The 27,736-nt window shown below is 60.1% G+C and overlaps 1 protein-coding gene and 1 pseudogene across 3 annotated transcripts in view; both read left to right on the forward strand.

The window, feature by feature from the left end:
• The window catches only part of PDXK (pyridoxal kinase), a 45,766-nt gene extending 18,375 nt beyond the window's left edge, over positions 1 to 27,391 (forward strand). For all 3 annotated transcript variants that reach the window (XM_035283310.3, XM_054249060.2, XM_035283311.3), the window contains 9 exons: positions 1,945 to 2,049; positions 3,742 to 3,825; positions 6,017 to 6,063; positions 13,641 to 13,726; positions 14,883 to 14,928; positions 16,858 to 16,969; positions 19,220 to 19,356; positions 21,166 to 21,232; positions 21,427 to 27,391. In XM_035283310.3, coding sequence (XP_035139201.1) covers positions 1,945 to 2,049; positions 3,742 to 3,825; positions 6,017 to 6,063; positions 13,641 to 13,726; positions 14,883 to 14,928; positions 16,858 to 16,969; positions 19,220 to 19,356; positions 21,166 to 21,232; positions 21,427 to 21,539 — 797 coding nt within the window. In that variant the 3' untranslated portion in view covers positions 21,540 to 27,391. The remainder of the gene's footprint in view (positions 1 to 1,944; positions 2,050 to 3,741; positions 3,826 to 6,016; positions 6,064 to 13,640; positions 13,727 to 14,882; positions 14,929 to 16,857; positions 16,970 to 19,219; positions 19,357 to 21,165; positions 21,233 to 21,426) is intronic.
• Positions 21,677 to 26,978, forward strand: LOC100894700 (uncharacterized; annotated as a pseudogene).
• Positions 27,392 to 27,736: the final 345 nt, after the last annotated feature.

Here is a 27,736-nt window from a genome sequence, read left to right on the forward strand (position 1 = left end):
GTCCCTCCCACGACATGTAAGCTACAGTTCCAGGTGATATTTGGGTGGGGGCACGGCCGAGCAGCATCGCCTCCCCGGGAAAGCAGCACGTGTGCAGCCGTGTTGAGCCCCACCCTGCTTGGGAAGGTGCTTAGAATCCCGGAGCAGAAAGGACCGGGAGGGACCATTGCTCGCCTCCCTCCTCCTGCCCCTCCGTAGCCCCCCATTCACCCCAAACACCTGCCCCCGCCTGGCAGAAGCCTCCCCAGGACACACCCCACCGCAGAGGGGCAGGCTGCCATGTGAGCCACTGACTGGACACACCTGACCCTCCTGACCCCGAGTGGCTGTTAACCCGGGTCCATCGGGCTCCGTCTCTGGCAGACCTACCCCTCAGTGCATACGCGCTGGTGTCCCGCGCGGGGTACAGGGCAGGCGCCCCCAGCTGCACATCCCAGAGGCCACACTGTGCCTGGATCATTGCTGCTGCTTTTGTTTTTTGCAACGGAGTCTCACTCTGTCGTCACCCAGGCTGGAGTACAGTGGTACCATCTCGGCTCACTGCAACATCCACCTCCCGGGTTCAAGCAATTCTGCCTCAGCCTCCCAAGTAGCTGGAATTATAGGCATGTGCCACCATGCCCGGCTAATTTTTGTGTTTTTAGTAGAGACGGCGTTTCACCATGTTGGTCAGGCTGGTCTTGAACTCTGGACCTTGTGATTTGCTGGCCTCAGCCTCCCAAAGTGCTGGTATTACAGGCATGAGCCACCGTGCCCGGCCACAGAGCGTGGCTTCTGACTGCAGGCTCAGGACATTCACGCCACACGTGCTCCTGTGCAGCAGCTCCTGGGGAGAGCCAAAGCTGCCCCTTCCAGTGGGAGCCAGTGACTGGTACGCAGGAGGGCCCTCCGGGGCAGGAGCTGTGGAGCCCTCCTCTGGTGTGGGAATTCCAAGGATCTTGGCCACGGCATGGCATGCCCGTGCATGACACTTGCACTTTGCTGTTCTAGGAACCCACACACCAGTTTTCCTTATCTGCTGAAAAGACACGCACGGAGGGATTACTCACGTGGGAGGAGCTCAGGAGTCCCTCAGTGTCGGCCGTCTCTCATTGGCAAATGTGGGGTATCCATGGCGGGCCCCTCCCTGTGTGGATGGCTGAGCGGGGCCTTGAGCCGGGGCTGTGGTCGGATCCCATGATGCAGGAAGGGCTCCCAGGAGGCTGGCAGTCCAGGAAGCAACGCGTCCGTCCTCATGCACTGATGTGCCTGTCCACTGGGGCAGTCCCTTCACTCTGGGTACCTGCGGGGCCGAGGGCAGGCTGCACACCCGGGCCGAGGCCTCCTCATTCATGTCTGTCTCTTGCTCAAGAGCTGATCTACGACTGGCTCTATTGCAGCTTAATAAGCCTGTGGGGGAGGAGTGGGGAGGTGGGGACGTGACAAGCCCTACCTGTCAGGGTGTCCTGGCGGTGGTGGCCAAGCACACCAGCCTGAATAGCTGGGAGCTGGTGCAGGAGACACTGGGAAACCAGAGGCTGTGACATTGCAGGGAGGGAGGGGCCGGGGCACTCCGGACAGCGGTGCAGGAGCAACACAGCTGTGGGCTGCTGTGTCCCTCCACATGCCCCGCCTGTACCTGGGAAGCAGCACCCACAGGTGTCACGGGTCTGGGGAGCTGAGCGCCCACAGGAACTGGCAGTGGGAGGGTGGGGGCCACTGAGGTCATAGCAATGATCCCTGACAGTGTAGGGGCAGGGGGCTTGCAGGGGGCTGGAGGCGTCCCGTGTGGACAGCTGTCGGGACCTGCCAGGCACTGTGCCTGGTGATCTTCAAGCCTTGTTCCAGTCCCTGGGGAGGAGCCGTCCACCAGGGGCCTCAGGGAGAGGGGGTGGATGTCGAGGTAAGCCCGAGGCCCACGCCTGGCCCCTTGTGCCTGAGTCCCCGTGGTTTCTCTGCCGATAGGCTATGCCCACTGGAAGGGCCAAGTGTTGAATTCAGATGAGCTCCAGGAGTTGTACGAGGGCCTGAAGCTGAACGGCGTGAATAAATACGACTACGTGCTCACAGGTGGGTCCCGGCTTGAGCTGCTGCAGGGGCCTGTGGACCCCACTCCAGCCAGGGTGGGCTCAGGGACGCCCAGAGCACCGCCACCCTGGCCCATCTCCCACCCCTGCTCCTTCAAGGAGGGCCTTGGCGTGAACATGACCTATACATGTTCAAAGGTCATATATAAGGGTGGGCACGGGGATCGAACCTGTAATCCCAGCACTTTGGGAGGCCTAGGAGGGAGGCTTGCTTGAGGGCAGGAGTTGGTCCTGGCCACGCTGTACCTGCCCGCACAGTGACTGCCCTGGCAATGCCAAGTTGCCTCTCCTTCTGTGGCCACACTGGGGTTCTGGCGCCCAGGGGAGGGTGCAGGCGGGATGGTGGGAGCACTGCCCGGGGAAGGGCAGGGGGGTGGGACACTCAGGTAGGTGATGGGCTGTTATCTAGTACATTGGCATCCTTTGTCAACTTTCTGGTTAAAAACAAATTCCATTTCAGGCCAGGCACGGTGGCTCACGCCTGTAATCCCAGCACTTTGGGAGGCCAAGATGGGCCTATCAGAGGACAGGAGTTCTAGACCATCCTGGCCAACATGGTGAAACCCTGTCTCTGCTAAAATGACAAAAACTAGCCAGGTGTGGTGTCTCGAGCCTGCAGTCCCAGCTGCTCGGGAGGCTGACGCAGGAGAATTGCTTGAACCTGGGAGGCAGAGGTTGCAGTGAGCTGAGATTGCCCCATTGCACTCCAGCCTGGGTGCCAGAGTGAGACTCCATCTAAAAAAATAAAAAATTGTATTTCTATACAAATTTATATTTTCTGTTTTGAGGCAGCGTCTCTGTGGCTCAGGCTGGAGTGCGGTGGTGCAATCACAGCTCCCTGCAGCCTCCACCTCCTGGGCTTAGGTGATCCTCCACCTCAGCCTCCCAAGTGGCTGGGACTAAAGGTGTGCAGCACAATGCCCAGCTAGCTTTTTTTTTTTTCCTTTTGGTAGAGATAGGGCTTTGCCATGCTGCCCAGGCTGGTCTTGAACTCCTGGGCTCAAGTGATCCACCTGCCTTAGCCTCCCAAAGTGTTAGAATTACAGATGTGAGCCACTGCACCCAGCATCTGTACATGATCAAAGGTCATATATAAAGGTGGGCGCAGGGGCTTGAACCTATAATCCCAGCGCTTTGGGAGGCCCAGGAGGGAGGCTTGCTTGAGGGAAGGAGTTCAACACCAGCCTGGGCAACAGAGTGAGACCCCTGTCTCTACAAAACATTTTAAAGATATAAATTAGCTGGGCATAGTCCCAGGTACTTGGGAGGCTGATGTGGGAGGACTGCTTGAGCCTGGGGGTTCAAGGCTGCAGTGAGCTGTGACTGAACCACGGCATTGTGGCCTGGGGGACAGAATGAGACTCTGCCTCAAAATAAATAAGATTAAATTCAAGTGTCATATGCTTATTACTGAAAGTAGAACTATAAATAAAGGAAAGATTCCTCCTCCACCTCTCGCCATGGGTTCATGCCTCTGAAGCACAGCGTTTCTGTTGGGAATGTGGCTGGTGTCTTGGGACCCTTGGTGTCTTGGGACTGTGGGGACACCCCGCCTTCACCCGCCTCCTCCCTCCCCTCCCCTGTGCAAGGTGTGCTGGTGCTTATCTTTCTTGGAGCCACAGTCGATCGCGGTGGGTCTCCTGTTTTCCGGGGTAACCTGGATTCTCCCCCAAAGGTTACACAAGGGACAAGTCGTTCCTGGCCATGGTGGTGGACATCGTGCGTGAGCTGAAGCAGCAGAACCCCGGGCTGGTGTACGGTAGGCAGGGGTCCACCCTCGGGCCCTGTGTGGCCCGCACAGGGTGGGGCTGGCCTGGGAGCCTGGGAGGGGACGTGTCAGCTTCCTGCCTCCTCTGCACCCCTCTGTGCCCCGCTTCTCCGGGCCAGGGAGCTGCATCTGCCAGGCCTCCGAGGATGTGGGCCTGCTGAAGTCCTCAGGCTACAAGCATTTGCCGGTGACCCTGGTGTCTTGTGTGGCTGGTGGGCGACAGGTAGGGGTGTCAGTATACTCATATAGCGGGCTGCTGTGTGAAGGCCTGGGGCCCAGGCAGCACCGTTTTGTGACTGCACTGACTTTAAAGGTGAAGGGGGCAAGCGGCCACACCCAGGCAGGGCCAGGCTGGGGAGTGGGGGAGGGGCAGGGCCAGGCTAGGGAGAGGCCAAGTCTTCCGGGGCATCTGCCTAGATGGGTCTTTCCTTAGAGGCCAGGCAGCCCTGGGTCCATCTTGCTGCCTGGGAGGAGGGGCAGCGTCACCCAGCCTGGCAGACAGGCTCGCTCTGGGTCGCAGGTCTCCTGGGCAGCGGGAGGGCAGGCCTGGCCCCGAGCATTTTGCCACACTGTGTACTGTTGCCCAGAGGGAAGGTGCTTGTTGGGACAGACGTGTGAGGCCTGGGTTGTGTGTGCTGCAGCCCCAGAAGAGGAAGGGAGCCACTGCACCTGCTTGGGTGACAAGCACCTCACAGCAACTGGGATGACTGCCAGCAAACACAGAAAATAGCAAGTGTGGGCGAGGATGGGAAACCCTCACACTGCTGAGGGGAATATAGAAGGGCGTGGCCACTGTAGAAAACAGGCTGGGAATTCTCCAACAAGCAGGACACAGACACCATGTGACCAGCAAATCCACACAGACGCATGTGACCGGCAAACCCGCACCGGCGCCATGTGACCGGCAAACCCGCACAGACGCCATGTGCCAGCAAATCTGCCCTGGGTAAACATCTGAGAGAGCTGAGAACAGAGACTCAAGCAGACGTGTGTATACTCACGGCCATAGCAGCGTTATTCCAGTGACTGAGGTGGAGACAGGCTGTGTCCATTGATGGGTGACAGGCAGACAAAATGTCTGTGTGCACAGTGGAGTATTACGCAGCCTGGAAAAAGAAGGAAATCCCACTCCGCATTATGGATGAGCCTGGAGGATGTGATGCTCTGTGACAGAAGCCTCACGCCAAAGGGCAACTGTACGTGCTCCCGTTATCTGAAATATCCAGGAGAGGCCAGTTCGTCCAGGTAGAGAAGAGACTAAGGATGGGTGCAGCGTCTCAAGCATTGTGGGAGGTCATCCCAGCACTTTGGGAGGCTGAGGCAGGCGAATCACCTGAGGTCAGGGGTTCAAGACAAGCCTGGCCAACATGGTGAAACCCCATCTCTACTAAACATAAAAAAATTACCTGGGCGTGGTGGTACACACCTGTAATCCCAGCTACTCCGGAGGCTGAGGCAGGAGAATCGCTTGAACCCAGGAGGCAGAGTTTTCAATGAGCCGAGATCACGCCATTGTACTCCAGTCTGGGCGACAGAACAAGACTCCGTCTCAAAAAAAAAAAAAAAAAAAAAGCAGACTAGATGTTTCCAAGGCTTAGGCAGGGAGAGTGCAGAGTGAGTGATTAACAGAGACACAGTGGGTTTGGGAAGATGAGAGTGTTTTGGGGGTGATTCTACAACAGCGGGAACGTCCTCACTGCCCCCGAGTTGCCTGATAATGGTAAAACTAGCAAAGATTAAGGTAGATATTTTTTACTGCATTAAAAAGTTAAATTTAAAAAGAGAAGAATATTTGCTTCAACTTGGCAGCTTAGAAAAGAAAAATGCCAAATCCGGTTGCTCATGCCCAAAATCCGAGCACTTTGGGAGGCTGAGGTGGGAGGATCGCTTAAGCCTAGGAGTTCAAAACCAGCAACCCATCTGTACAAATCATTTGAAAGTTAGCTGGGTGTGGTGGCACATGCCTGTGGTCCCAGCCACTTGGGAGGGTGAGGCAGGAGGATTGCCTGAGCCTGGAAGATTGAGTCTGTGGTGAGCCATGATTGTACCACTGCACTCCAGCCTGGGCAACAGAGCAAGATCCTGTGTAGAATTTAAAAGGGGGCGGGGGGAGAAAGAAATGTTGAGGGTTTCTTACTCGTCAGCTGTAGCCCTTGCTGATAAGATGCCCGTGTCTCTACAGTGTGTGATCCGGTCCTTGGTGACAAGTGGGACGGCGAGGGCTCCATGGTGAGTAATTTCATGTGTGTGATTTAAAAGCGCGGTGAGGCCAGGCGCGGTGGCTCAAGCCTGTAATCCCAGCACTTTGGGAGGCCGAGGCGGGAGGATCATGAGGTCAAGAGATCGAGACCATCCTGGTCAGCATGGTGAAACCCCATCTCTACTAAAAATACAAAAAATTAGCTGGGCGTGGTGGCGCGTGCCTGTAATCCCAGCTACTCAGGAGGCTGAGGCGGGAGAATTGCCTGAACCCAGGAGGTGGAGGTTGCGGTGAGCCGAGATCACGCCATTGCACTCCAGCCTGGGTAACAAGAGCGAAACTCTGTCTCAAAAAAAAAAAAAAAGGGCGCTGTGAGTGGAGCTCTTCCTGTCCAGCCGGAAGACAGGCCCACATCTCTAAGTGTCTAACTTGGTGAGACTCCTCTGTCCAAGGGAAAAGAGACAAACCTTCTTAGGAAGGAGGAAGGGGACCCACATGTTTTTTGGAAAGCGCCAGACAGTAGATAAATATCTAAGGCTTTGCCGGCGCACGGCCGCTCCTATCAGAGCACAGAAGCCACCACTGGTGAGAGGTGCACAAACAGATGACGATTTTCTTTTTTCTTTTCTTATTGAGACAAGAGTCTCACTCAGTCGCCCAGGCTGGAGCGCAGTGGCACAATCTCAGCTCACTGCAACCTCTGCCTCCCAGGTTCAGGCAATTCTCATGCCTCAGCCTCCTGAGTAGCTGGAAATACAGGCGTGCGCCACCGCACCTAGCTAATTTTGGTATTTCTACTGGATAGGGTTTCACCATGTTGGCCAGGCTAGTCTCGAACTCCTGGTCTCAAGTGATACACCCACCTCAGCCTCTGAAAGTGCTGGGATTCTAGGCATGAGCCACCACACCCAGCCATGAATGACTATTTTCTAATAAAATTTCATTTGTGGACACTGAAATTTGAATTCTCTGTAATTTTTGTGTGTCACAAAATGTCATTCTTTTTTTGACTTTCTTTTCCCCTAACCGTTTAAAAATGTAGAAAGCATGCTGAGCGCAGTGGCTCACGCCTGTAATCCCAGCACTTCGTTGCCCACCCTGGGCAACGTGGCAAAACCTCACCATCTCTAATCAAAATACAAAATGATTAGCCGGGTGTGGTGGCACCCACCTGTAGTCCCAGCTACGTGGGAGGCTGAGGTGGGAGGATTGCTTGAGCCCAGGAGGTGGAGGCTACAGTGAGCTGAGATCGCACTGGTACACTCACTCCACAGAGTGAGACCCTGCCTCAAAAAACAAAAACCAATCTAGAAACCGCTCAGCCTGTGAGCTGTATCATAACAGCAGCAGCTGCAGCCTGCAGAGCTTGACGTGGGATCAGGTGGGTGGAGAACAGATCCCCGGTGGCCAGCCCAGAAGCCTAGAATCTAGAGGCGGGAGGAGCCCGGGTCACCCTGCTGTGGTCTGCGCCCAGGCTGTTTCAGCGTCCGCCTTCGTTCTCGTTGTGCCTCGCGTGTCTGTTTGCTGGCTGCACATTCACTCAGCACAGTGGGCTTCTCCACGGCCACAGGACACGCCCGGCCTGTGCCCTGCCTGCCCCGCTGGGTCGGTGGTTGAAGTCAGGATATCTGTCACTGGGCGTCTCATGAGTGGGTGTGCTGTTCTGCTCAGCGTCTGTCTTTGTCCACTTTCTCCTGTGCTTGTTCTCTGGAAGGTTCCGTGCCCCACGCCCGCCCCAGCTCGCGGCCCTCTGCTTTCCCTTCACAGTGCTACCTGGGTGGGCTCTGCTGACCCTCGGCAGGTGCTCGTGTTGGATCACGAAGACTTGGGGCCGCTGTCCAGTGCAGTGTGGCTAAGGGACCCTTGATGTTGTCACATTTGTTTTTCTGAACGACAGTGGCCTAAACATGAGCCCCTGTCTCAGATGAGCACTCATCCATATCTCCGTTTCCGTGAGGTCAGAGGGGTGTGTTGGGCCTCCCTACCCAAAACGGGACTCTAAAGAGCTCTCCTTCCATTTTCTGGTCCAGGGATCAGGGACTCCAGGCACCGCCCACCCATCCTTAGTGCCTCCTAAGCCATGTCACAGCCTGGTCACAGCAGCCAGTACGTGGCCACCTCAAGTGCTCTGAGCACCATGTGCAGAGCTGCCCCCCTGCAGGGCCCTGGTCTCCAAGGGAGGTTTCCGGGAGCAAAGTGAAGTGAAGGGATTGGGGACTCAGGTCACTCAGCCAGCAGGGACTGGCGGAATGTTCCGTAAAGCCCGCAGAATTCTCCCAGAGCTGCGCACTGGCTTCAGCTTAAATTTGATCATCAGAGAAAACCATGTATTGAATTGTTTGTTGGGCAACTTAGACAAATCAAATAGATGAAGATTGTCTGAGGCAGCCAGGAGGGGCTCCCAGCCCTCCCCGACGACCAGGGACTCCACCCACCGCCAGGCTCCCAGCCCTCCCCGACCAGGGACTCCACCCACCGCCAGGCTCCCAGCCCTCCCCGACGACCAGGGACTCCACCCACCGCCAGGCTCCCAGCCCTCCCCGACGACCAGGGACTCCACCCACCGCCAGGCTCCCAGCCCTCCCCGACCAGGGACTCCACCCACCGCCAGACTCCCAGCCCTCCCCGACGACCAGGGACTCCACCCACCGCCAGGCTCCCAGCCCTCCCCGACCAGGGACTCCACCCACCGCCAGACTCCCAGCCCACCCCGACGACCAGGGACTCCACCCACCGCCAGGCTCCCAGCCCTCCCCGACGACCAGGGACTCCACCCACCGCCAGGCTCCCAGCCCTCCCCGACGACCAGGGACTCCACCCACCGCCAGGCTCCCAGCCCTCCCCGACGACCAGGGACTCCACCCACCGCCAGGCTCCCAGCCCTCCCCGACCAGGGACTCCACCCACCGCCAGGCTCCCAGCCCTCCCCGACCAGGGACTCCACCCACCGCCAGACTCCCAGCCCACCCCGACGACCAGGGACTCCACCCACCGCCAGACTCCCAGCCCACCCCGACGACCAGGGACTCCACCCACCGCCAGACTCCCAGCCCTCCCCGACGACCAGGGACTCCACCCACCGCCAGACTCCCAGCCCTCCCCGACCAGGGACTCCACCCACCGCCAGACTCCCAGCCCACCCCGACGACCAGGGACTCCACCCACCGCCAGACTCCCAGCCCTCCCCGACGACCAGGGACTCCACCCACCGCCAGGCTCCCCGCCCACCCCGACGACCAGGGACTCCACCCACCGCCAGACTCCCAGCCCACCCCGACCAGGGACTCCACCCACCGCCAGGCTCCTAGCCCTCCCCGACGACCAGGGACTCCACCCACCGCCAGGCTCCTAGCCCTCCCCGACCAGGGACTCCACCCACCGCCAGGCTCCCAGCCCTCCCCGACCAGGGACTCCACCCACCGCCAGACTCCCAGCCGTCCCCGACCAGGGACTCCACCCACCGCCAGGCTCCTAGCCCTCCCCGACCAGGGACTCCACCCACCGCCAGGCTCCCAGCCCTCCCCGACGACCAGGGACTCCACCCACCGCCAGGCTCCCAGCCCTCCCCGACCAGGGACTCCACCCACCGCCAGACTCCCAGCCCACCCCGACGACCAGGGACTCCACCCACCGCCAGGCTCCCAGCCCTCCCCGACCAGGGACTCCACCCACCGCCAGACTCCCAGCCCACCCCGACGACCAGGGACTCCACCCACCGCCAGGCTCCCAGCCCTCCCCGACGGCCAGGGACTCCACCCACCGCCAGACTCCCAGCCCTCCCCGACCAGGGACTCCACCCACCGCCAGGCTCCCAGCCCTCCCCGACCAGGGACTCCACCCACCGCCAGACTCCCAGCCCACCCCGACGACCAGGGACTCCACCCACCGCCAGGCTCCCAGCCCTCCCCGACGGCCAGGGACTCCACCCACCGCCAGACTCCCAGCCCACCCCGACGACCAGGGACTCCACCCACCGCCAGACTCCCAGCCCTCCCCGACGACCAGGGACTCCACCCACCGCCAGGCTCCCAGCCCTCCCCGACCAGGGACTCCACCCACCGCCAGACTCCCAGCCCACCCCGACGACCAGGGACTCCACCCACCGCCAGGCTCCCAGCCCTCCCCGACGACCAGGGACTCCACCCACCGCCAGGCTCCCAGCCCTCCCCGACGACCAGGGACTCCACCCACCGCCAGGCTCCCAGCCCTCCCCGACCAGGGACTCCACCCACCGCCAGGCTCCCAGCCCTCCCCGACCAGGGACTCCACCCACCGCCAGACTCCCAGCCCACCCCGACGACCAGGGACTCCACCCACCGCCAGACTCCCAGCCCACCCCGACGACCAGGGACTCCACCCACCGCCAGACTCCCAGCCCTCCCCGACGACCAGGGACTCCACCCACCGCCAGACTCCCAGCCCTCCCCGACCAGGGACTCCACCCACCGCCAGACTCCCAGCCCACCCCGACGACCAGGGACTCCACCCACCGCCAGACTCCCAGCCCTCCCCGACCAGGGACTCCACCCACCGCCAGACTCCCAGCCCTCCCCGACCAGGGACTCCACCCACCGCCAGGCTCCCAGCCCTCCCCGACCAGGGACTCCACCCACCGCCAGACTCCCAGCCCACCCCGACGACCAGGGACTCCACCCACCGCCAGACTCCCAGCCCACCCCGACCAGGGACTCCACCCACCGCCAGGCTCCTAGCCCTCCCCGACGACCAGGGACTCCACCCACCGCCAGGCTCCTAGCCCTCCCCGACCAGGGACTCCACCCACCGCCAGGCTCCCAGCCCTCCCCGACCAGGGACTCCACCCACCGCCAGACTCCCAGCCGTCCCCGACCAGGGACTCCACCCACCGCCAGGCTCCTAGCCCTCCCCGACCAGGGACTCCACCCACCGCCAGGCTCCCAGCCCTCCCCGACGACCAGGGACTCCACCCACCGCCAGGCTCCCAGCCCTCCCCGACCAGGGACTCCACCCACCGCCAGACTCCCAGCCCACCCCGACGACCAGGGACTCCACCCACCGCCAGGCTCCCAGCCCTCCCCGACGACCAGGGACTCCACCCACCGCCAGGCTCCCAGCCCTCCCCGACGACCAGGGACTCCACCCACCGCCAGGCTCCTAGCCCTCCCCGACCAGGGACTCCACCCACCGCCAGGCTCCCAGCCCTCCCCGACGACCAGGGACTCCACCCACCGCCAGGCTCCCAGCCCTCCCCGACGACCAGGGACTCCACCCACCGCCAGGCTCCCAGCCCTCCCCGACCAGGGACTCCACCCACCGCCAGACTCCCAGCCCACCCCGACGACCAGGGACTCCACCCACCGCCAGGATCCCAGCCCTCCCCGACGACCAGGGACTCCACCCACCGCCAGACTCCCAGCCCTCCCCGACGACCAGGGACTCCACCCACCGCCAGGCTCCCCGCCCACCCCGACGACCAGGGACTCCACCCACCGCCAGACTCCCAGCCCACCCCGACCAGGGACTCCACCCACCGCCAGGCTCCCAGCCCTCCCCGACGACCAGGGACTCCACCCACCGCCAGACTCCCAGCCCTCCCCGACCAGGGACTCCACCCACCGCCAGACTCCCAGCCCTCCCCGACGACCAGGGACTCCACCCACCGCCAGGCTCCCCGCCCACCCCGACGACCAGGGACTCCACCCACCGCCAGACTCCCAGCCCACCCCGACCAGGGACTCCACCCACCGCCAGGCTCCTAGCCCTCCCCGACGAGCAGGGACTCCACCCACCGCCAGGCTCCTAGCCCTCCCCGACCAGGGACTCCACCCACCGCCAGGCTCCCAGCCCTCCCCGACCAGGGACTCCACCCACCGCCAGACTCCTAGCCCTCCCCGACGAGCAGGGACTCCACCCACCGCCAGGCTCCCAGCCCTCCCCGACGACCAGGGACTCCACCCACCGCCAGGCTCCCAGCCCTCCCCGACCAGGGACTCCACCCACCGCCAGACTCCCAGCCCTCCCCGACGACCAGGGACTCCACCCACCGCCAGGCTCCCCGCCCACCCCGACGACCAGGGACTCCACCCACCGCCAGACTCCCAGCCCACCCCGACCAGGGACTCCACCCACCGCCAGGCTCCTAGCCCTCCCCGACGAGCAGGGACTCCACCCACCGCCAGGCTCCTAGCCCTCCCCGACCAGGGACTCCACCCACCGCCAGGCTCCCAGCCCTCCCCGACCAGGGACTCCACCCACCGCCAGACTCCCAGCCGTCCCCGACCAGGGACTCCACCCACCGCCAGGCTCCTAGCCCTCCCCGACCAGGGACTCCACCCACCGCCAGGCTCCCAGCCCTCCCCGACGACCAGGGACTCCACCCACCGCCAGGCTCCCAGCCGTCCCCGACCAGGGACTCCACCCACCGCCAGGCTCCCAGCCCTCCCCGACGACCAGGGACTCCACCCACCGCCAGGCTCCTAGCCCTCCCCGACCAGGGACTCCACCCACCGCCAGGCTCCCAGCCCTCCCCGACGACCAGGGACTCCACCCACCGCCAGGCTCCCAGCCGTCCCCGACCAGGGACTCCACCCACCGCCAGGCTCCCAGCCCTCCCCGACGACCAGGGACTCCACCCACCGCCAGGCTCCCAGCCCTCCCCGACGACCAGGGACTCCACCCACCGCCAGACTCCCAGCCCTCCCCGACCAGGGACTCCACCCACCGCCAGGCTCCCAGCCCTCCCCGACCAGGGACTCCACCCACCGCCAGGCTCCCAGCCCTCCCCGACGACCAGGGACTCCACCCACCGCCAGGCTCCCAGCCCTCCCCGACCAGGGACTCCACCCACCGCCAGACTCCCAGCCCTCCCCGATGACAGGGGACTCCACCTACCATCTGCCTCCCAGCCCTCCCCGATGACAGGGGACTCCACCCACTGCCGGGCTCCCAGCCCTCCCCGATGACCGATGACTGGGGACTCCACCCACCGCCGGGCTCCCAGCCCACCCCGATGACCGATGACTGATGACCAGGGACTCCACCTACCATCTGCCTCCCAGCCCTCCCCAATGACAGGGGACCCCACCCACTGCCGGGCTCCCAGCCCTCCCCGATGACGGATGACTGGGGACTCCACCCACCGCCGGGCTCCCAGCCCACCCCGATGACCGATGACTGGGGACTCCACCCACCGCCGGGCTCCCAGCCCAACCCGATGACCGATGACTGGGGACTCCACCCACCGCCGGGCTCCCAGCCCACCCCGATGACCGATGACTGATGACTGGGGACTCCACCCACCGCCGGGCTCCCAGCCCTCCCCAATGACCGGGGACTCCACCCCCCTGCCGGGTTTCCATTTTCTCCTCTCCCTCCTCCCTCCCTCCCTCTCTTTTTCACCTCGTCCTCCTCCCAGGCCCTCTGCAGGAACTCACTGTGCCCCGAGTCCTCCCTCGGCCCCTTGCGGCTCTTAGGGTCCCCAGTCTCATGCGCCTCTGCCACGCGTGCCCTGTGATGGGAACCACTTGTCTGCACAGCCAGGGACCTGCCCCGAGCCTGGACTTCAGGGGTCTTTTTGGGGAGCACCCCCTGGTGGGAGTAACTCTCCTGCTGTCTCCTCTGTTCCCAGTATGTCCCGGAGGACCTTCTTCCTGTTTACAAAGAGAAGGTGGTGCCGGTTGCAGATATTATCACGCCCAACCAATTTGAGGCCGAGTAAGTCATTTTATTTATATTATATCATAGTATCATTATATTAAGTTATGTTTTACTTTATTTATTTTTTGAAATGGAGTCTCACTCTTGTTGCCCAGGCTGGAGTGCAGTGGCGCAATCTCAGCTCATTGCAACCTTCTCCCGGGTTCAAGTGATTCTCCTGCCTCAGCCTCCCAAGTAGCTGGGATTACAGGCGTGAACCACCACAGCCAATTCTTGTATTTTTAGTAGAGATGGGGTTTCACCATGTTTGGCCAGGCTGGTCTTGAACTCCTGACCTCAAGTGTTCCACCTGCCTTGGCCTTCCAAAGGGCTGGGGTTACAGGCATGAGCCACTGCACCTGGCAGAGTAAGTCATTTAAATGGCGAACAGTACCAGTCCTTCCCCATGAAGAGCCACAGAGCCCCTAGGAGTGGAAAAGGACCAGTGTCCTGGAGCTGCGGGCTTTCGGGGCCACCACAGCGGGGGTGGGGGGGCAGCTGTGGAGGAGGCCAGGTCACCTGCCACCCTGTGAGGGGAAGCGAAGTGTGTTGGGCCTGCCTGCCTGCCTGATACTGAGTTTGAAAAGGTCTTTCTTTGGGTGCATGCCCCACCCCCCCAGCTAAAGAATCAGACGCCAAGGGGAAGCCACCAGCACCCCAGTGCCGTGAAGCGTGGAGCAACCCAAGGAGGGGGCCGGTGCCTATCACAGCGTAGCTCTACCTGGCCCTGAGCCAGGTCTCGAGCCCCCCATTCACACAGGGATGGGGTTGACTGGACTCTTGGAGTCCTGGGATCCCTGACCTGGGCCTGTCCGAACCGGGGGGCCCCGAGCCATGGGTGGTCTGCCCATGCATTAATCATTATCGGCTGTTTTGACTTTGTGTGAACGTCAGTCACCCATGTTGGGACCCTGTGCTGTGGCCGCTGTTCATCGCCATGGTTACCTATACACAGCAGCCATGACTGGGCCTTGCCTGCCTCCTGTCGTGTGAGGGGCCCCTTTGGAACCAAACCCCACATGTTGCAGAGGCCCTGGCCCGTGGTGGCCAGTGGACAGAGTTCCCTGTGGGGATGGCAGTTTCCAGAGCCGCTGGGGTTTTGGGAATGTCAGCACACAACCGGGAGAGGAGGGCCTCACCTGTCCCCGCTTTCCTGCCCCCGCCTGTCTTCCAGGTTACTGAGTGGCCAGAAGATCCACAGCCAGGAGGAAGCCGTGGCGGTAAGGAGACGGCTGCCTGAGTGGCACCGTGGGGTCGCTTCTCCCCAGTGGTGACTGAACCGTCCACCAGTCAGGGGCCTCCAGAGACCAGCAGGATATGTGTGTGTGCGCGCGTGTGTGTGCATGCGTGTGTGTGCGCGCGCGCGTGTGTGCATGCGTGTGTGCACGCGTGTGCGCGTGTGTGTGCATGCGTGCACATGTGTTTGAAGAGATATTACAAGGTGGCGGCTTGAGCTCTTGGGGGCTCCCGGGCTGGTTTGGGATTTGCAGGGCAGGCTGTAGGGAAGGGTGGGCTGGACGCTTGAGACAGCAGCAGATGCAGCAGCCCGAGGTAGTTTCTTCAGTCATTTTCTCCGAGACTTGCGGACCGCGGGTGTCACGTAGGCATCGAGCCTGGGTAGTCACCTTAGTCCTTTTGGCTGCTGTGACAAAATGCCTGAGACTGGATGATTTATTTAAAAAACAGAACTTTTAGCCAGGTGTAGTGGCTCACGCCTCTAATGCTAGCACTTTGGGAGGCCAAGGTGGGTGGATTGCTAGGTCAAGAGTTTGAGACCAGCCTGGCCAACAAGGTGAAACTCCATCTCTACCAAAAATACAAAAGCCAGGCGAGGTGGTGGGTGCCTATAATCCCAGCTACTGGAGAGGCTGAGGCAGGAGAATGGCTTGAAGCCGGGAAGTGGAGGTTGCAGTGAACCAAAATCGCCCCACTGCACTCCAGCCTGGGCAACCAAGTGAGTGAGACTCCGTCTCAGAAAACAAACAAACAAAATGGCCCAACTTCGTGGCTCACGCCTGTGATCCCATAACTTTGGGAGGCCGAAGCGGGCAGATCACGTCAAGAGACCAAGACCATCTTGGCCAACATGGTGTAACCCCGTCTCTACTAAAACTACAAAAATTAGTTGGGTGTGGTGGCGGGAGCCTGTAGTCCCAGCTACTCGGGAGGCTGAGGCAGGAGAATCGCTTGAACCTGGTAGGCGGAGGTTGCAGAGAGCCGATATCATGCCAGTGCACTCCAGCCTGGGTGACAGAGTGAGACTCCATCTCCCAAAAAAAAAGAAAAAAACCCCAGAACTTTGTTCCCCACAGTTCTGGAGGCTGGGAAGTCCAAGGTCAAGGTGCCGGCAGGCTCAGGGTCTGGCAAGAGCTGCTCTGCTGCCAGGACCGCGCCTCGTTGCTACGTCCTTGTGTGTGGACAGCCCGTGCCGCTCCCTCCAGCCCTCTCATCGGGCGTGGAGAAGGGGTGCCCTTGTGACTCAAGCCGCTGAATACTGCCATGACTTAAGCCCTTGAGAATACTGCCATGTGGGTGTGATGTTTCCACGTGTATTTTAGGGCGGACACCAGCAGACTGCGGTGGGTGTCCACGTGCTTTGGGCCACGTTCCGAGGCAGCCTGGCCCTGCCCTGAGTTTTCACAGCCCAGGAGCCTTTTCCTGGGAATGGGCCACTGCAGGGGCCACTCCTCTCACTTTGAGGCCTTTCACTGAGCTGGTACTGGGCCCGGGGGCCACAGAGTCAGCGGGCCCTGGGGCAGGGTCCAGATTCTGCTATGGACACGTGCTCTGTGTGTGTGTGTGTGTGTGCGCGCGTGTGTGTGTGCGCGTGTGCACATTCATGCTGCCTGCTCTGAGGCAACTGTGCAGTGGAGACAGGATTTTCTACGAATTACAGAAAAGCGGAGGTATAGTGAGGCCAGCTCCTCCCTGATGCAGGACAGGGATGCGTCTGTTCATTTCCCTGCCCAGACCCCAGGGGGAGGCCCTCTCGGGTCACCTGGGGCAGCCACACTGTTTGGGCTGGCAGTTTGGCGGGGATGGTGGCTGACCAGTTGGCTCTTTCCCCTCCCGGGAGTGCCACCACTGGGAATGGGCTGCAGGGAGTGGGGTGTGGCAGCTGCAGCTGACGCTCCCCATGCCGCTGGCAGGTGATGGACATGCTGCACTCCATGGGCCCCGACACGGTGGTCATCACCAGCTCTGACCTGCCCTCCCCTCGGGGCAGCGACTACCTGATTGTGCTGGGGAGCCAGAGGAGGAGTAAGTGCCCCAGTCACGTGCCACGGGCTCCTCGGGTTGCCCAGAGGAAGATGTCCTTTGGGGCTGTAAGAATGTTTTAGGTTCAATAGCATGAAAATTATGCTTTATCCAGCACTGGGATGACGCCCCCATTTTATAGGCTCTCAGGGATCGGGTGGAATTCCCAACACTGCACAGGCGATGATGAATGGCCCGGCTGGAGCCGACTTCCACAGCCCAGCATCGTAGACCTCCCTCACAGCCGGGCCGTGTCCCCGAGCTCACTGGGAGGACGCCTCTGCCTGGCTGTTCTTAGCGTTTAAGTACAGAGACACCAACTGGTTGATTTCTCTGAATCGTGTGAAATGATGCAGCAGGCTAGAGCCATGAGCTAAGCTAGTGGCCCCAAGTCCACACCCTCGGCCCCGAGAGAACAGTCCTGTGTACAGCCTCCACACCACTGTGTCTGCGTGTGGACATGGGAGCCCTGTGGGCACACACAAATGCATATACATGCGGGCACACGTGCACACATACATGAGACAGACATGCAGACTTGCACGTATGGGACAAATGTGCATGCATGTGGGCACAAATGCACATACACATGGGCACATGCACACATACACGGATGGGCGCACACGGACAGGTACACAGGCATACACGCACACAGGCACACAAGCACAGATACATGTGAACACACAGGCACATACACAGGCATACATGCACACGGGCACACACTGCAGACAGCCGTACGTGCACACACAGGCACATGGAGTCATGCTTGCACACACATGCATACGGGCACACAATTGGACAGGCACACATACACATGGGCATGCACAGACACGCACACATGCACACAGGCAGATGCACACACATACACGTGGATGTACACATGTGCAAACACATGGACACACGTGGACACATACACATGGGCACAGACACATGCAGACACACACAGATGCACACACATGCATACATGTAGATGTACACACGTGCATACACATGGATACACGTGGACACATACACATGCAGGCGCACACATACAGATGCACATACATACATGCATACACATGGATGTACACACGTGCATACACATGGACACACGTGAACACATGCATGCAGATGCACACATACAGATGCACAGACATGCATGCATACACATGGATGTACACAAGTGCATACACATGGACGTGTGGACACATACACATGCAGATGCACACAGATGCACAGACATACATGCATACACATGGATGTATACATGTGGACACATACAGACACATACAGATGTACAGACACATGCATACACATGAATGTACACACGTGCATACACATGGACACATGCAGACGCACACATACAGATGCACAGGCATACATGGGTACACATGGATGTACATATGTGCATACACGTGGACACATACATGCAGATCCACACGGATGCACAGCCATGTGTACACATGGATATACACACGTTCATACGTTGTGGACACACATGCAGACGCACACAGATGCACAGACATACATGCATACACATCGATGTACACACGTGCATACACATGGACACATGTGGACACATGCAGACACGTACAGATGCACAGACATACATGCATACACATGGATGTATACACGTGCATACACATGGACATACACGTGGACACGTGCAGACACGTACAGATGCACAGACATACATCATACACATGGATGTATACACGTGCATACACATGGACATACACGTGGACACATGCAGACACGTACAGATGCACAGGCATACATGCATACACATGGACATACACGTGGACACATGCAGACACGTACAGATGCACATACATGCATACACATGGATGTATACACGTGCATACACATGGACATACACGTGGACACATGCAGACACGTACAGATGCACAGACATACATGCATACACATGGATGTACACACGTGCATACACATGGACATACACGTGGACACACATACACACTTGGATGCGTCCAGACATCTCCTACTTCTTGACGCTGTTGTTACTCTCAGGAGCTGCACAGCGACCCCCGAGACTGGCCAGCCTGTGCGTGTGGCCCTCTGAGGGTGTAGTCTCACTTTCCCTTGCAGCGGTGATGGGGCCCCCATGCATGCCCCCGTGTCCTGAGAGAGACCACCCTGTGCTCTGCCCCTGTGACCCTCGCTGCCACTGTGCTTAGGAGGACCAGGGACAGGGAGGCCGGCCATGGCAGAGGAGCTGCAGGCCTCAGTGGCCTTGCCCGTCTTCTCCCCCAGGGAGTCCCGACGGCTCCACAGTGATGGAGCGCATCCGGATGGACATTCGCAAGGTGGACGCCGTCTTTGTGGGCACCGGGGACCTGTTTGCTGCCATGCTCCTGGCGTGGACACACAAGCACCCCAGCAACCTCAAGGTCAGCCACGCTCCTTGCTCCCCTCCTAGGCCACTCCCATGGCACCTCATGGGGAGCAGGGTACGAGAGTTCTGGTGGAGGGACCCTGCTGAGCCAATGGCCTGGCGCTGAGTGCTGGCCCAGTTATGGGGGAGGGCAGTGGCCAGGCTGTGGGCTCCGGAGTTGCACCTGTCACCCTCACATCACCTCCCCATCTCTTATTTGGGACCTAGGGATGCTCAGAGTCTTGGGGGGTTCGGGTGAGAGGTGCTTCACAGACCCGTGGGGCCCCACCTGGATTCAGAGGCCACCCGTCTGGCGTTGGTGCAGGGCTGCGGGGTGCATGGGACTGTCATGTCCTTGGTGACCTGGGAGCTGCTGTGGAAGTGTGGCCCCCTGCAGCATATTTCCCACAGTGTGACCATGTCAACAACCTGGGGGACTGAAAGGCCGGAGCCGCCCTTCAGGGGCAATAGGTGGGGGCTGAGGACAGGGTCCAGGCAGGGGCAGAGAGCCATCTTTCCGGGTGTCGTCTGGATGTTTGTCTGCATTTTAGATTTGCAGAGGTGGGGTGGCTTTGCTCAGACACTGCAGGGCGGAGTGGGTCTGTTGGTAGACAGACATGGCAGGTTGGGATATGGGGTCTTGTGAGACTTTCTTGTGTGTCCCGTGATTAAGTGCACAGCTCAGCAGGGACAGAGGAGTTTTGTTACAACTGTGTCACTTAGATTTGTGACCTCCTGTGCTACGTGCAGCAAAGTTGCATTGGGGCCTCACCAGGTGGTTTTGTCATCTGAGTCCGAGGACCTCTGGAGGGTGTCTTCTTATAACGCTGTTCAGAGCCCAGCCGTGGTTTGAGGTGGTCTCTAGCCCCTGGGCTCAGCCCCTCCAACTCCCCTGGGTGCTCCCTGCTGCATCTGCGTGGGTTTAGGGGGAGGGAGGGGCTTGCCATCCCTTTGGAATGTGGGGTAGGGCAGGGGTGCCGTGGGAGCGGCAGGAGGAAGTCAGGATGCCTCCGTCACCGTTGCGTGCGCCAGGGAAGGAAGGATTCAGGGGTCAGGACCTGGAGGTGGCTCTCCCAGTGTTGTCTTTGCCGGGCTCCTCAAGGAACCACATGTCCCCCGGGGCGCACCTCCTCCCCAACAAGTCAGTTTCAGCTGAGTGTCCTGGTGTGTCAAACAGAAGAGGTGGACTGAGGCCCTTCACCTCCCGTGGGCCAGCCTTTGCACAGCCCAAGCTGGAATGTGAATGCATGGTCCCCTCATTCCTTCTCTTCTGGCCCCTCAGGGGCAATTAAACAGGGCCATTGAGCAGGCCTGCCGTGTTTAATTGGTGGCGCAGGGCAGTGGAAACATGCCAGCTGGTGTCCCAAGGAGGCCTCACTGCCCGGCCACCTAAGGTCACATTCTGGGTGTGGCCAGCCCAGGGCTGTGGAGTCCGGGAGCAAGGCCAGTGCTCCCCGGCACCTTTGGCTGAGCTATAGGCAGGAACGCCCCCCCATAGACTCGTTATAAGGAGTTAATTCTGGGAACTCTTACCAAGCATGTGCTGCCTGCCAAGTTCTATGCAGGTCAGGAGGCTGTCCCTTCTGTGAGCCATCTCTGGTCCAGAGCAGGTGGCTGGTACCAGTCATCCACTCAGCTCTCCAGGCTCTCTGCTGGGCAGTCAAAGCCTGTCCTCCAGGGCTCAGTGCGGGCACTGGTGGAGCCAGCTCCCCAGGTGTGGAGAGCAGGACAGTCCTTATATTCACTGGAAGTCCCCTCCGGCAGTAGTGGGCATGTCGGGTGTCGTGAGTGTCACAGGGGCACAGCAAGTCTCTCCTCCCCGCAGGTGGCCTGTGAGAAGACCGTGTCTGCCATGCACCATGTTCTGCAGAGGACCATCCAGTGTGCAAAAGGTACGGCGGCCGGGCTGCGTGGGCTGCGTGGGCTCCTGGCTCTCCAAGCGGGTGGGACGGAAGAGCCAGCGTGTGCTGGTTTCTAGGGTATGACCAGTGTCTCCTGCTGGCCTCGCCTTTGGGAGTCGGGGCAGCCGGCAGCAGCGGGAGCCCCTCTGAGATGGGAGCTCAGTGCCCTTCTGCCCGCTCTGCAGCCCAGGCCGGGGAAGGAGTGAAGCCCAGCCCCATGCACCTGGAGCTGCGGATGGTGCAGAGCAAAAGGGACATCGAGGAGCCGGAGATCGTCGTCCAGGCCGTGGTGCTGTGAGGGCCGCAGCGCTCCCCGTGACGCGCAGTGCGTCGGTGTCTCCGTGTCTGTCCCTGTGAAAACATGTAACGTTTCAACCGAAACCTGATATTTTTTTCTTTCATGAGTGTCCAGCATCCGCTGGTCTTCATTGTGAAATGTGCCAGTCGTGCTTTGTGAAAAATAACAAAGCGGTCACAGAAATCTGTGCTCTGAAAACCCGGCTCCCCTCCCCACATGGCTCTGGGGCCTCCGGGAAGACGCCCCCATTTGCCATCTCGGGGGCATTTCCACAGGGGAGAGAGAAAGAGGGTGAGGCCGAGACTGCTGAGTGTGGAGCCTCGAGCAAGCCCCCGGTTGCCACTGCTGGGCCTGGCTGGGCCTGGGTGGGCCTGGGTGGGCTTTCCTTGCACCTCTGAGAAGGAGCTGGGTGGGCATGGTTAGGGTCGGGAAGAATTATGCCAAATAGCTCTACCGTTATTTCCGCCACATCCTCTCGGTTCCTGTATTCGAATTTTTGTTTCCTACTTGGCTGCTTGTTCAGTCCCTGGGGATTTCAGATCCCAGTCGTTTTACCGTGCGGGAGGCTGATGTGAGCGTGCTCGGATGTGCACAGGTGCAGCGACAGGGACCTTGCCAGGCCCCAGCAAACTCAAGTCAGTTGCTCCTGTACCCCATGGGCGTCTTCTGGGAATCTGCTGAGCAGTGTGAGGAAGATGCTAGTGCAGTGAGGTCCATGCTGGGCCGAGGGCAGCCTTGAAGTCCTGGAGAGTCACCCATCAGGTGCCCTGCGGGAACTCGCCTCATCGTGCTGCGGCAGGCGGATACTGCACATTTGCAGGTGCGGCCTGTGACAGCGCACGGAGCCACGGCGTTTGTACAGACAGGACGGGGGGTGCCCGCTCCCCAGCCCCGCTGGCACATTTAACCCTTGTCCCCTGCCCTCAGTTCTACATTCTGCACCCCAGCAAATGCCCAGGGGCAAGAAGCCGCTCTGGGAGCTGCTAATCTGAGGTGGATGTGGGCACGGTGGGGGTGGGTAGCTCCCAGGCCCTTGGGCAGGCTGGAGTGGCAGCAGAGGCCCCAGCACCAGCTCTGGGGTGTGCAGTCATCCTCTGCTGAACGATGCCCTGAGCTTGGGGTCTCCCAGGCATAGCTGGAGGCAGCAGTGCCTGTCTCTGGCCTGCCTTGCTCTCAGCCACACCCCTGTACCCCTGTACCCCATCTCTGGGGTGTGCAGAGGTTTGTGTCTCCAGGAAACCCATAGCTGGACAGAAATGGGGAGATGCAGGAAGTGGGGGCCCCTGGGAAGCGGACTCTCCAAAGGGGTACCCCCACCCCAATACCGTCCCCACAGGCGGGCCCTCCCGGAGCCCACACCCTCCTGTGAGGCTGCTCCAGTGTTTCCGGAAAGACTCACTTGCCAGGGGTGCATTTTTTATTGAAAAATGCCCTAAAGCGAAGAGATGCAAGTCTAGATGGAATCCCCCGCCCGTCCCCACTCTGTTCGTTCTGAATGTCTTCACGAGCGTGTGTCAGGGTGCCTCGCTCCCCCACCTCAACCAGCGAGTCGGGCACGAGTTTCCCTGCTGTGTTTCCTGGCTCCAAGGACGTGGGTGGCAGGCCCCTTGCAGTCCAGGGCTGCCCTTCCCTGCAGGGCACCACCGCCCCAGCAGGAAGGAGGAAGCCTGTGGCCGGAGCCTGGCGGGGAGGCAGCCTACCCAGTGGGTGAGCGCAGGGCCCCCCTCCCCCGAGCTACCACGGCCTGGGGCCTCAGTGGGGCTTTTAAGTGGAAATACCCCCACTGGCAAGTGGAGACTGGGGCATGTGCCACGTGGCCAGAGGAAAGCTTTTCTTTTTCCTTCTTTCTTTCTTTCTTTTTTAACATCCAGAGCGAGTAGAGCAGCAGGGAAAGAACCTAAATGTCTCTCTTCCTTGAGTTGGTGAAAACCCAGCGTGAGAATACAGCGCCGGGTGTGGGGCTCCTGGCGAGCACGCTTCCATTCTTGGCTCTTTGAGGCTGGTTTCAGAGGCTGAGTTCCCACATCAGGTTTGGTTTTTGGACTTCCCTAATTAAGCAAGAATTAGGAGAATGACCGTCCCCGCAGACGCTGCCCATAAATCCTGAGCTCCGTGTCGCAATCCGAAACTTCCCGTCTGTTTTCTTTGGCCATATCTGCAGAGCCAGGAGAGGCCTGGGCTGCGACTAAGGAGAAAGAAATGGGGGTTTCTGGGAGCAGATGGTGCCTTGGTGCAGGCAGGGCTCTTGTGGAAATCCTTAGCCCCTATGGGGAAGGTGGCGGGCATCCCCCCAGGCGTGTTCCGTCTCTCATGACTCGGGCAGAGGCCCCGGTGGTCTTGATTTTCCGTTTCCTATCCAGGAATTGGCCGTGGGTTTTCTTGTGGCTTGGATCCAAATTAGAACTGATCTTCCTTTGTACTTTCCCTAGTTAGTGGCATGCAGAACACGGAGCGGAATTTCTTTTAAGGTGAGCGCTGTATCCTGCAGCACTGCCTGCTTCTTATCAGGGTACGGGATTTTAATCCTTTCTTAATGTGCTTTTTCAGACCACCTCCTGTACACCATAAGGAGAAATTCCACAATGGGATCCTTGTTAAAATGGATTTTAAACTCTTGCCTAGTCTGCCAAGGTTATGTGCACGTGTTAATTCTGCAGAACAGATAGTTACCACGGGTGCTTCGCTTCATGCCCTGTTCTTAAGCTCATTAGAACCAGTTTTTAAGATGTTTGGTCTTACATGGACGGAGGCTTGGCTTAGCCACACTGATGAGTAAGTGAGGGTTGTTTTCATCTTGAGATCACCGTTCTAGAGAGGTGCCTACAGCAGGTGGGAGGCCCAAGCCCCTGGGGTAATTGTCCCCACTGCCATTCGAGGTCAGAAAATAAAACTGCGTGTGAGCTCAGGTGTCTCTCGTGGTTGGTGTCAGAGAAGGCAGAGCCCATGGTGGGGCACAAGGTACAAGGCCCTGGGAGGGCGCCGGCCAGGGCAGGTGGCATGGATGGCTCTCAGACAGCTGGGCCCCGAGCAGCCCCCGCCCTGCCTGTCCACCTGCCCTGGCCCCAGCCTCTTGTTCTCTTTAGAGAGAGGTGAGAGTCTTCTGGCGGCTGCAGCTCTTTCCTTGTCCTTCCTGCCCTCTGATGGGGCCCCCTGTGTGGGGCAGCAGAATCCACCTTTATGCAGATCAGAGGCGCCCGACCGTGTGCCTGGGCTGTGCTCTGCTGCCCAGGTAGCTGGGAATGTCCCTCTCTCCCTGCCTCCTGCCTGGCCTCATGAGCCTCACCCCTCTTTGTGGAGCACATGCCTGGGCCCAGAGCGGGGTGGGGACTGGAGTTTGTGAGTGAACAGAGCAGGTTATATGGAGACAGGGAAATGAGAACTTTGGACTGGGCTTTCCAAGTCCAGCTGGGAGCTCTGTGGTCCCCCAACGCCACTCTGCCCACCAGAGGGACGTGCCTGCATAGCACTTTCCTTCCACGTGGCCTCTCACCACCAGGCCAGTGGCTTCCCCTGAGACTCCCTGGAGAGTCCACCCACCAAGCACTCAGACAGATGCTGATCAGCAGCCCCAGGGGGCACCCAGAAGGATCCCAGGCCCTAGGGAGGGTGGCTCTGGGAGGCCAGGTCCACTGCCTGGAAGTCTGTCAGCCCTGAGCCAGGGAAGCCTGGAGCTTGGCCTGGTGGGTCTGGGTAGACACTGTCCCTGTCCCCCACCCCCCACCAGACTCTGAGCACAGGGGAGGAGGCCTGAGCCCATGTGGTCCTGTAGCCGTGGGCAGAGCTGGCCATGTCGTGTGTGTGTTCCTGCCTGCTAGGTGCAGGTGCTGGCTGGCCACCTGCAGGTGGAAGGGGGTGGTAATCTTGGATTTTATGTATTTGTTTTTTTCAGACAGAGTCTTGCTCTGACACCCAGGCTGGAGTCTCCGCCTCCCAGGTTCAAGTGATTCTCCTGCCCCAGCCTCTCGAGTGGCTGGGATTACGAGTGCACACCAGCACACCTGGCTGATTTTTGAATTTTTGGTAGAGACAGGGTTTCACCATATTGGCCAGGCTGGTCTCGAACTCCTGACCTCAAGTAATCCACCCACCTCAGCCTCCCAAAATGCTGGGATTACAGGCCTCAGCCACCGCATCCGGCCGAATCTTGAAATTTTTAGAGACAGCGCCTCCCTTGGCCGGAGTTGCTGCCTCCAGCCGCACACCAGACACCTCCCGCCTCTAGCAGCAGAGGCTGCCACCAGGCCAGAGCCAGGCCGGGTCTCAGAGAGCCGCCCTCACCCTTCTAGGGGACTTCCTTCAGTGTGCGGCTCGGCTCTGTTAGGGGGTAGGAACCCATGTGTGTGGCCTGAGCCACGCTCCCCAGTGAGTAGCTGGGCTCCGTGCATGTCCCATCCCTGCAGAACCCGGTGGGCATCGCAGCGTGGCAGCTGTGCCCCAGCCACAGCCCGGCATCCCGGCCAGGGCCCACACTCACTCCCGCTGGGGCTTCCTGCCGTGTGTGTGTCCTCCTGTCGCCTCTGCTCTTCGTTCTCATGCTTCCTGTTTCCATCAGTGTCTAAAACCACATTCCTGCCTTTCGTCGACACACAGTGTGCTCGTTTGTTTAAAACCGAGTTTAATGAGTAAGTTTAGATCTGACTGGTCCATACCCTAAACTTTGTAGTAATAAGAAGCTCTTCCTGGAATCTTTCTGTCATTCTGGCAGCGTAAACAGGCGTTGTTAAGTTTTCCTGCTGTCTGAGCCGAGCAGGACCCTGTCCCAGAGCGGAAGATTCCCCTCCATCTCTGACCCCCTTCCTGGGACAAGCCTTGTGGGGGCCCTGGCTTCAGGGCTGTGGTGGGGACAGCACCCTCAAATGCCAGCCTCCTGTCTTCCCGTCACCGGTTCACTACAGGGCCATTCTGATCTTTGTCCAACAGGAAACCCATTTCTGGTGTGATCTGCCTTCCAGGGCCACAGGGCCACTCAGCCCAGGCATCTCTGTCCTGCGGGTCAGTGCTGGGACGGACAGCAAGGGCAAGCCCAGTGTCTGGCAGATGGGGTGGGTGAGGAAGGAGAGGGGAGGACACCACCCTAAGCCTGTGTCTCGGAAGTCCCCCACACGGCCTGGGAAGCCTGTCCTGAGTGACACCATGGGCCTCGCCTCGCCCCGCCCAGTGGCCTGCAAAGCCAGCATCGCTGTGAAGGAGGGTGGGAGCTTGGAAGCGTCTTTATCCTCACTTTGAGCCGCAAGGCTGGTCGGTGGCCTCCGAAGCCCTCAAGTGACTTTCTAACCCAAGACCCAGGCCCTGGGAGGAAGAGGGTGGGTGCAGGGCTGGTGGGCAGGCCTGGAAGACCCTTCTAGTGTGTCGCGAAGTGTGTCGAGCAGCTGGGAGGACCTGCGCCAAGTTCAAACGGTCATAGGTCCCCTTGAGGTGTCTGAAGGCCCTTCCTGGTGACAGGAGGTGGAGGCACTGGTGTTCTGGGGAGCGGAGGGCGTGAAGTCGGGGGGCCTTTGGGGTGCCTTCAACTCCAAGGCTGCATTGTTCTGATGAGAGCTCTAGTCAGAGCTTCATCTAGTGATGGCAAAACTGGACCAACAGGAGGACTGCGGCCTGGCCCGGCCCCTCCCTGGAACGGAGCTCAGCTCTTTGGAGGTGTCAAACCACCTGTTGCCCCTGCGGTCCCACTGCTGAGGGAGTGCGGTGGCTGCGGGTTCGGGGGTGGCTTCCTTTGCTGGGAGCAGCCAGCCCCCATCCACAGTGTGCCCTGTGGATGTTTGTGAGCCTCGGTCCCACGCTGTATAGGCTGCCTCTGTCTTATGCTGGTCCTGCCGACTTCTGTGATACCTACAAATAAATATTTTCATGGCGATGGTGTTGAGGTGTGATGGCTCCTTCCCATCCCAGCAGCTCCCGACCCGTGATTGGCTGAATGCCCAGCACTCCGCCAGCCACGCTCAGGGGTGCTGCTGGAAATGGTGGCAGCTGACGCCCTAGAAATCTCGCCCTCAGAGGAAAGGGCAAGCCCTGCCCCTGCCTGCCAGGCCTCGCTCCTCCCGTCCTGCGCTCCATTCTCTGCCTTGGGGGACTGGCCTGAGTGCCCCAGCGTGGGATCCCTGCAGGACTTCCCAGGGCCAAGCCCTCAGGGATAGGAGGCCAGGCCTCCTTTCCCCGCCCTCCCTGCTCGATTCTAAGGCCCAGCTCCAGGTGTTGGC

Source organism: Callithrix jacchus, chromosome 21 (assembly GCF_049354715.1).
Source record: "Callithrix jacchus isolate 240 chromosome 21, calJac240_pri, whole genome shotgun sequence".
NCBI classification, from domain to species: domain Eukaryota; kingdom Metazoa; phylum Chordata; class Mammalia; order Primates; family Cebidae; genus Callithrix; species Callithrix jacchus.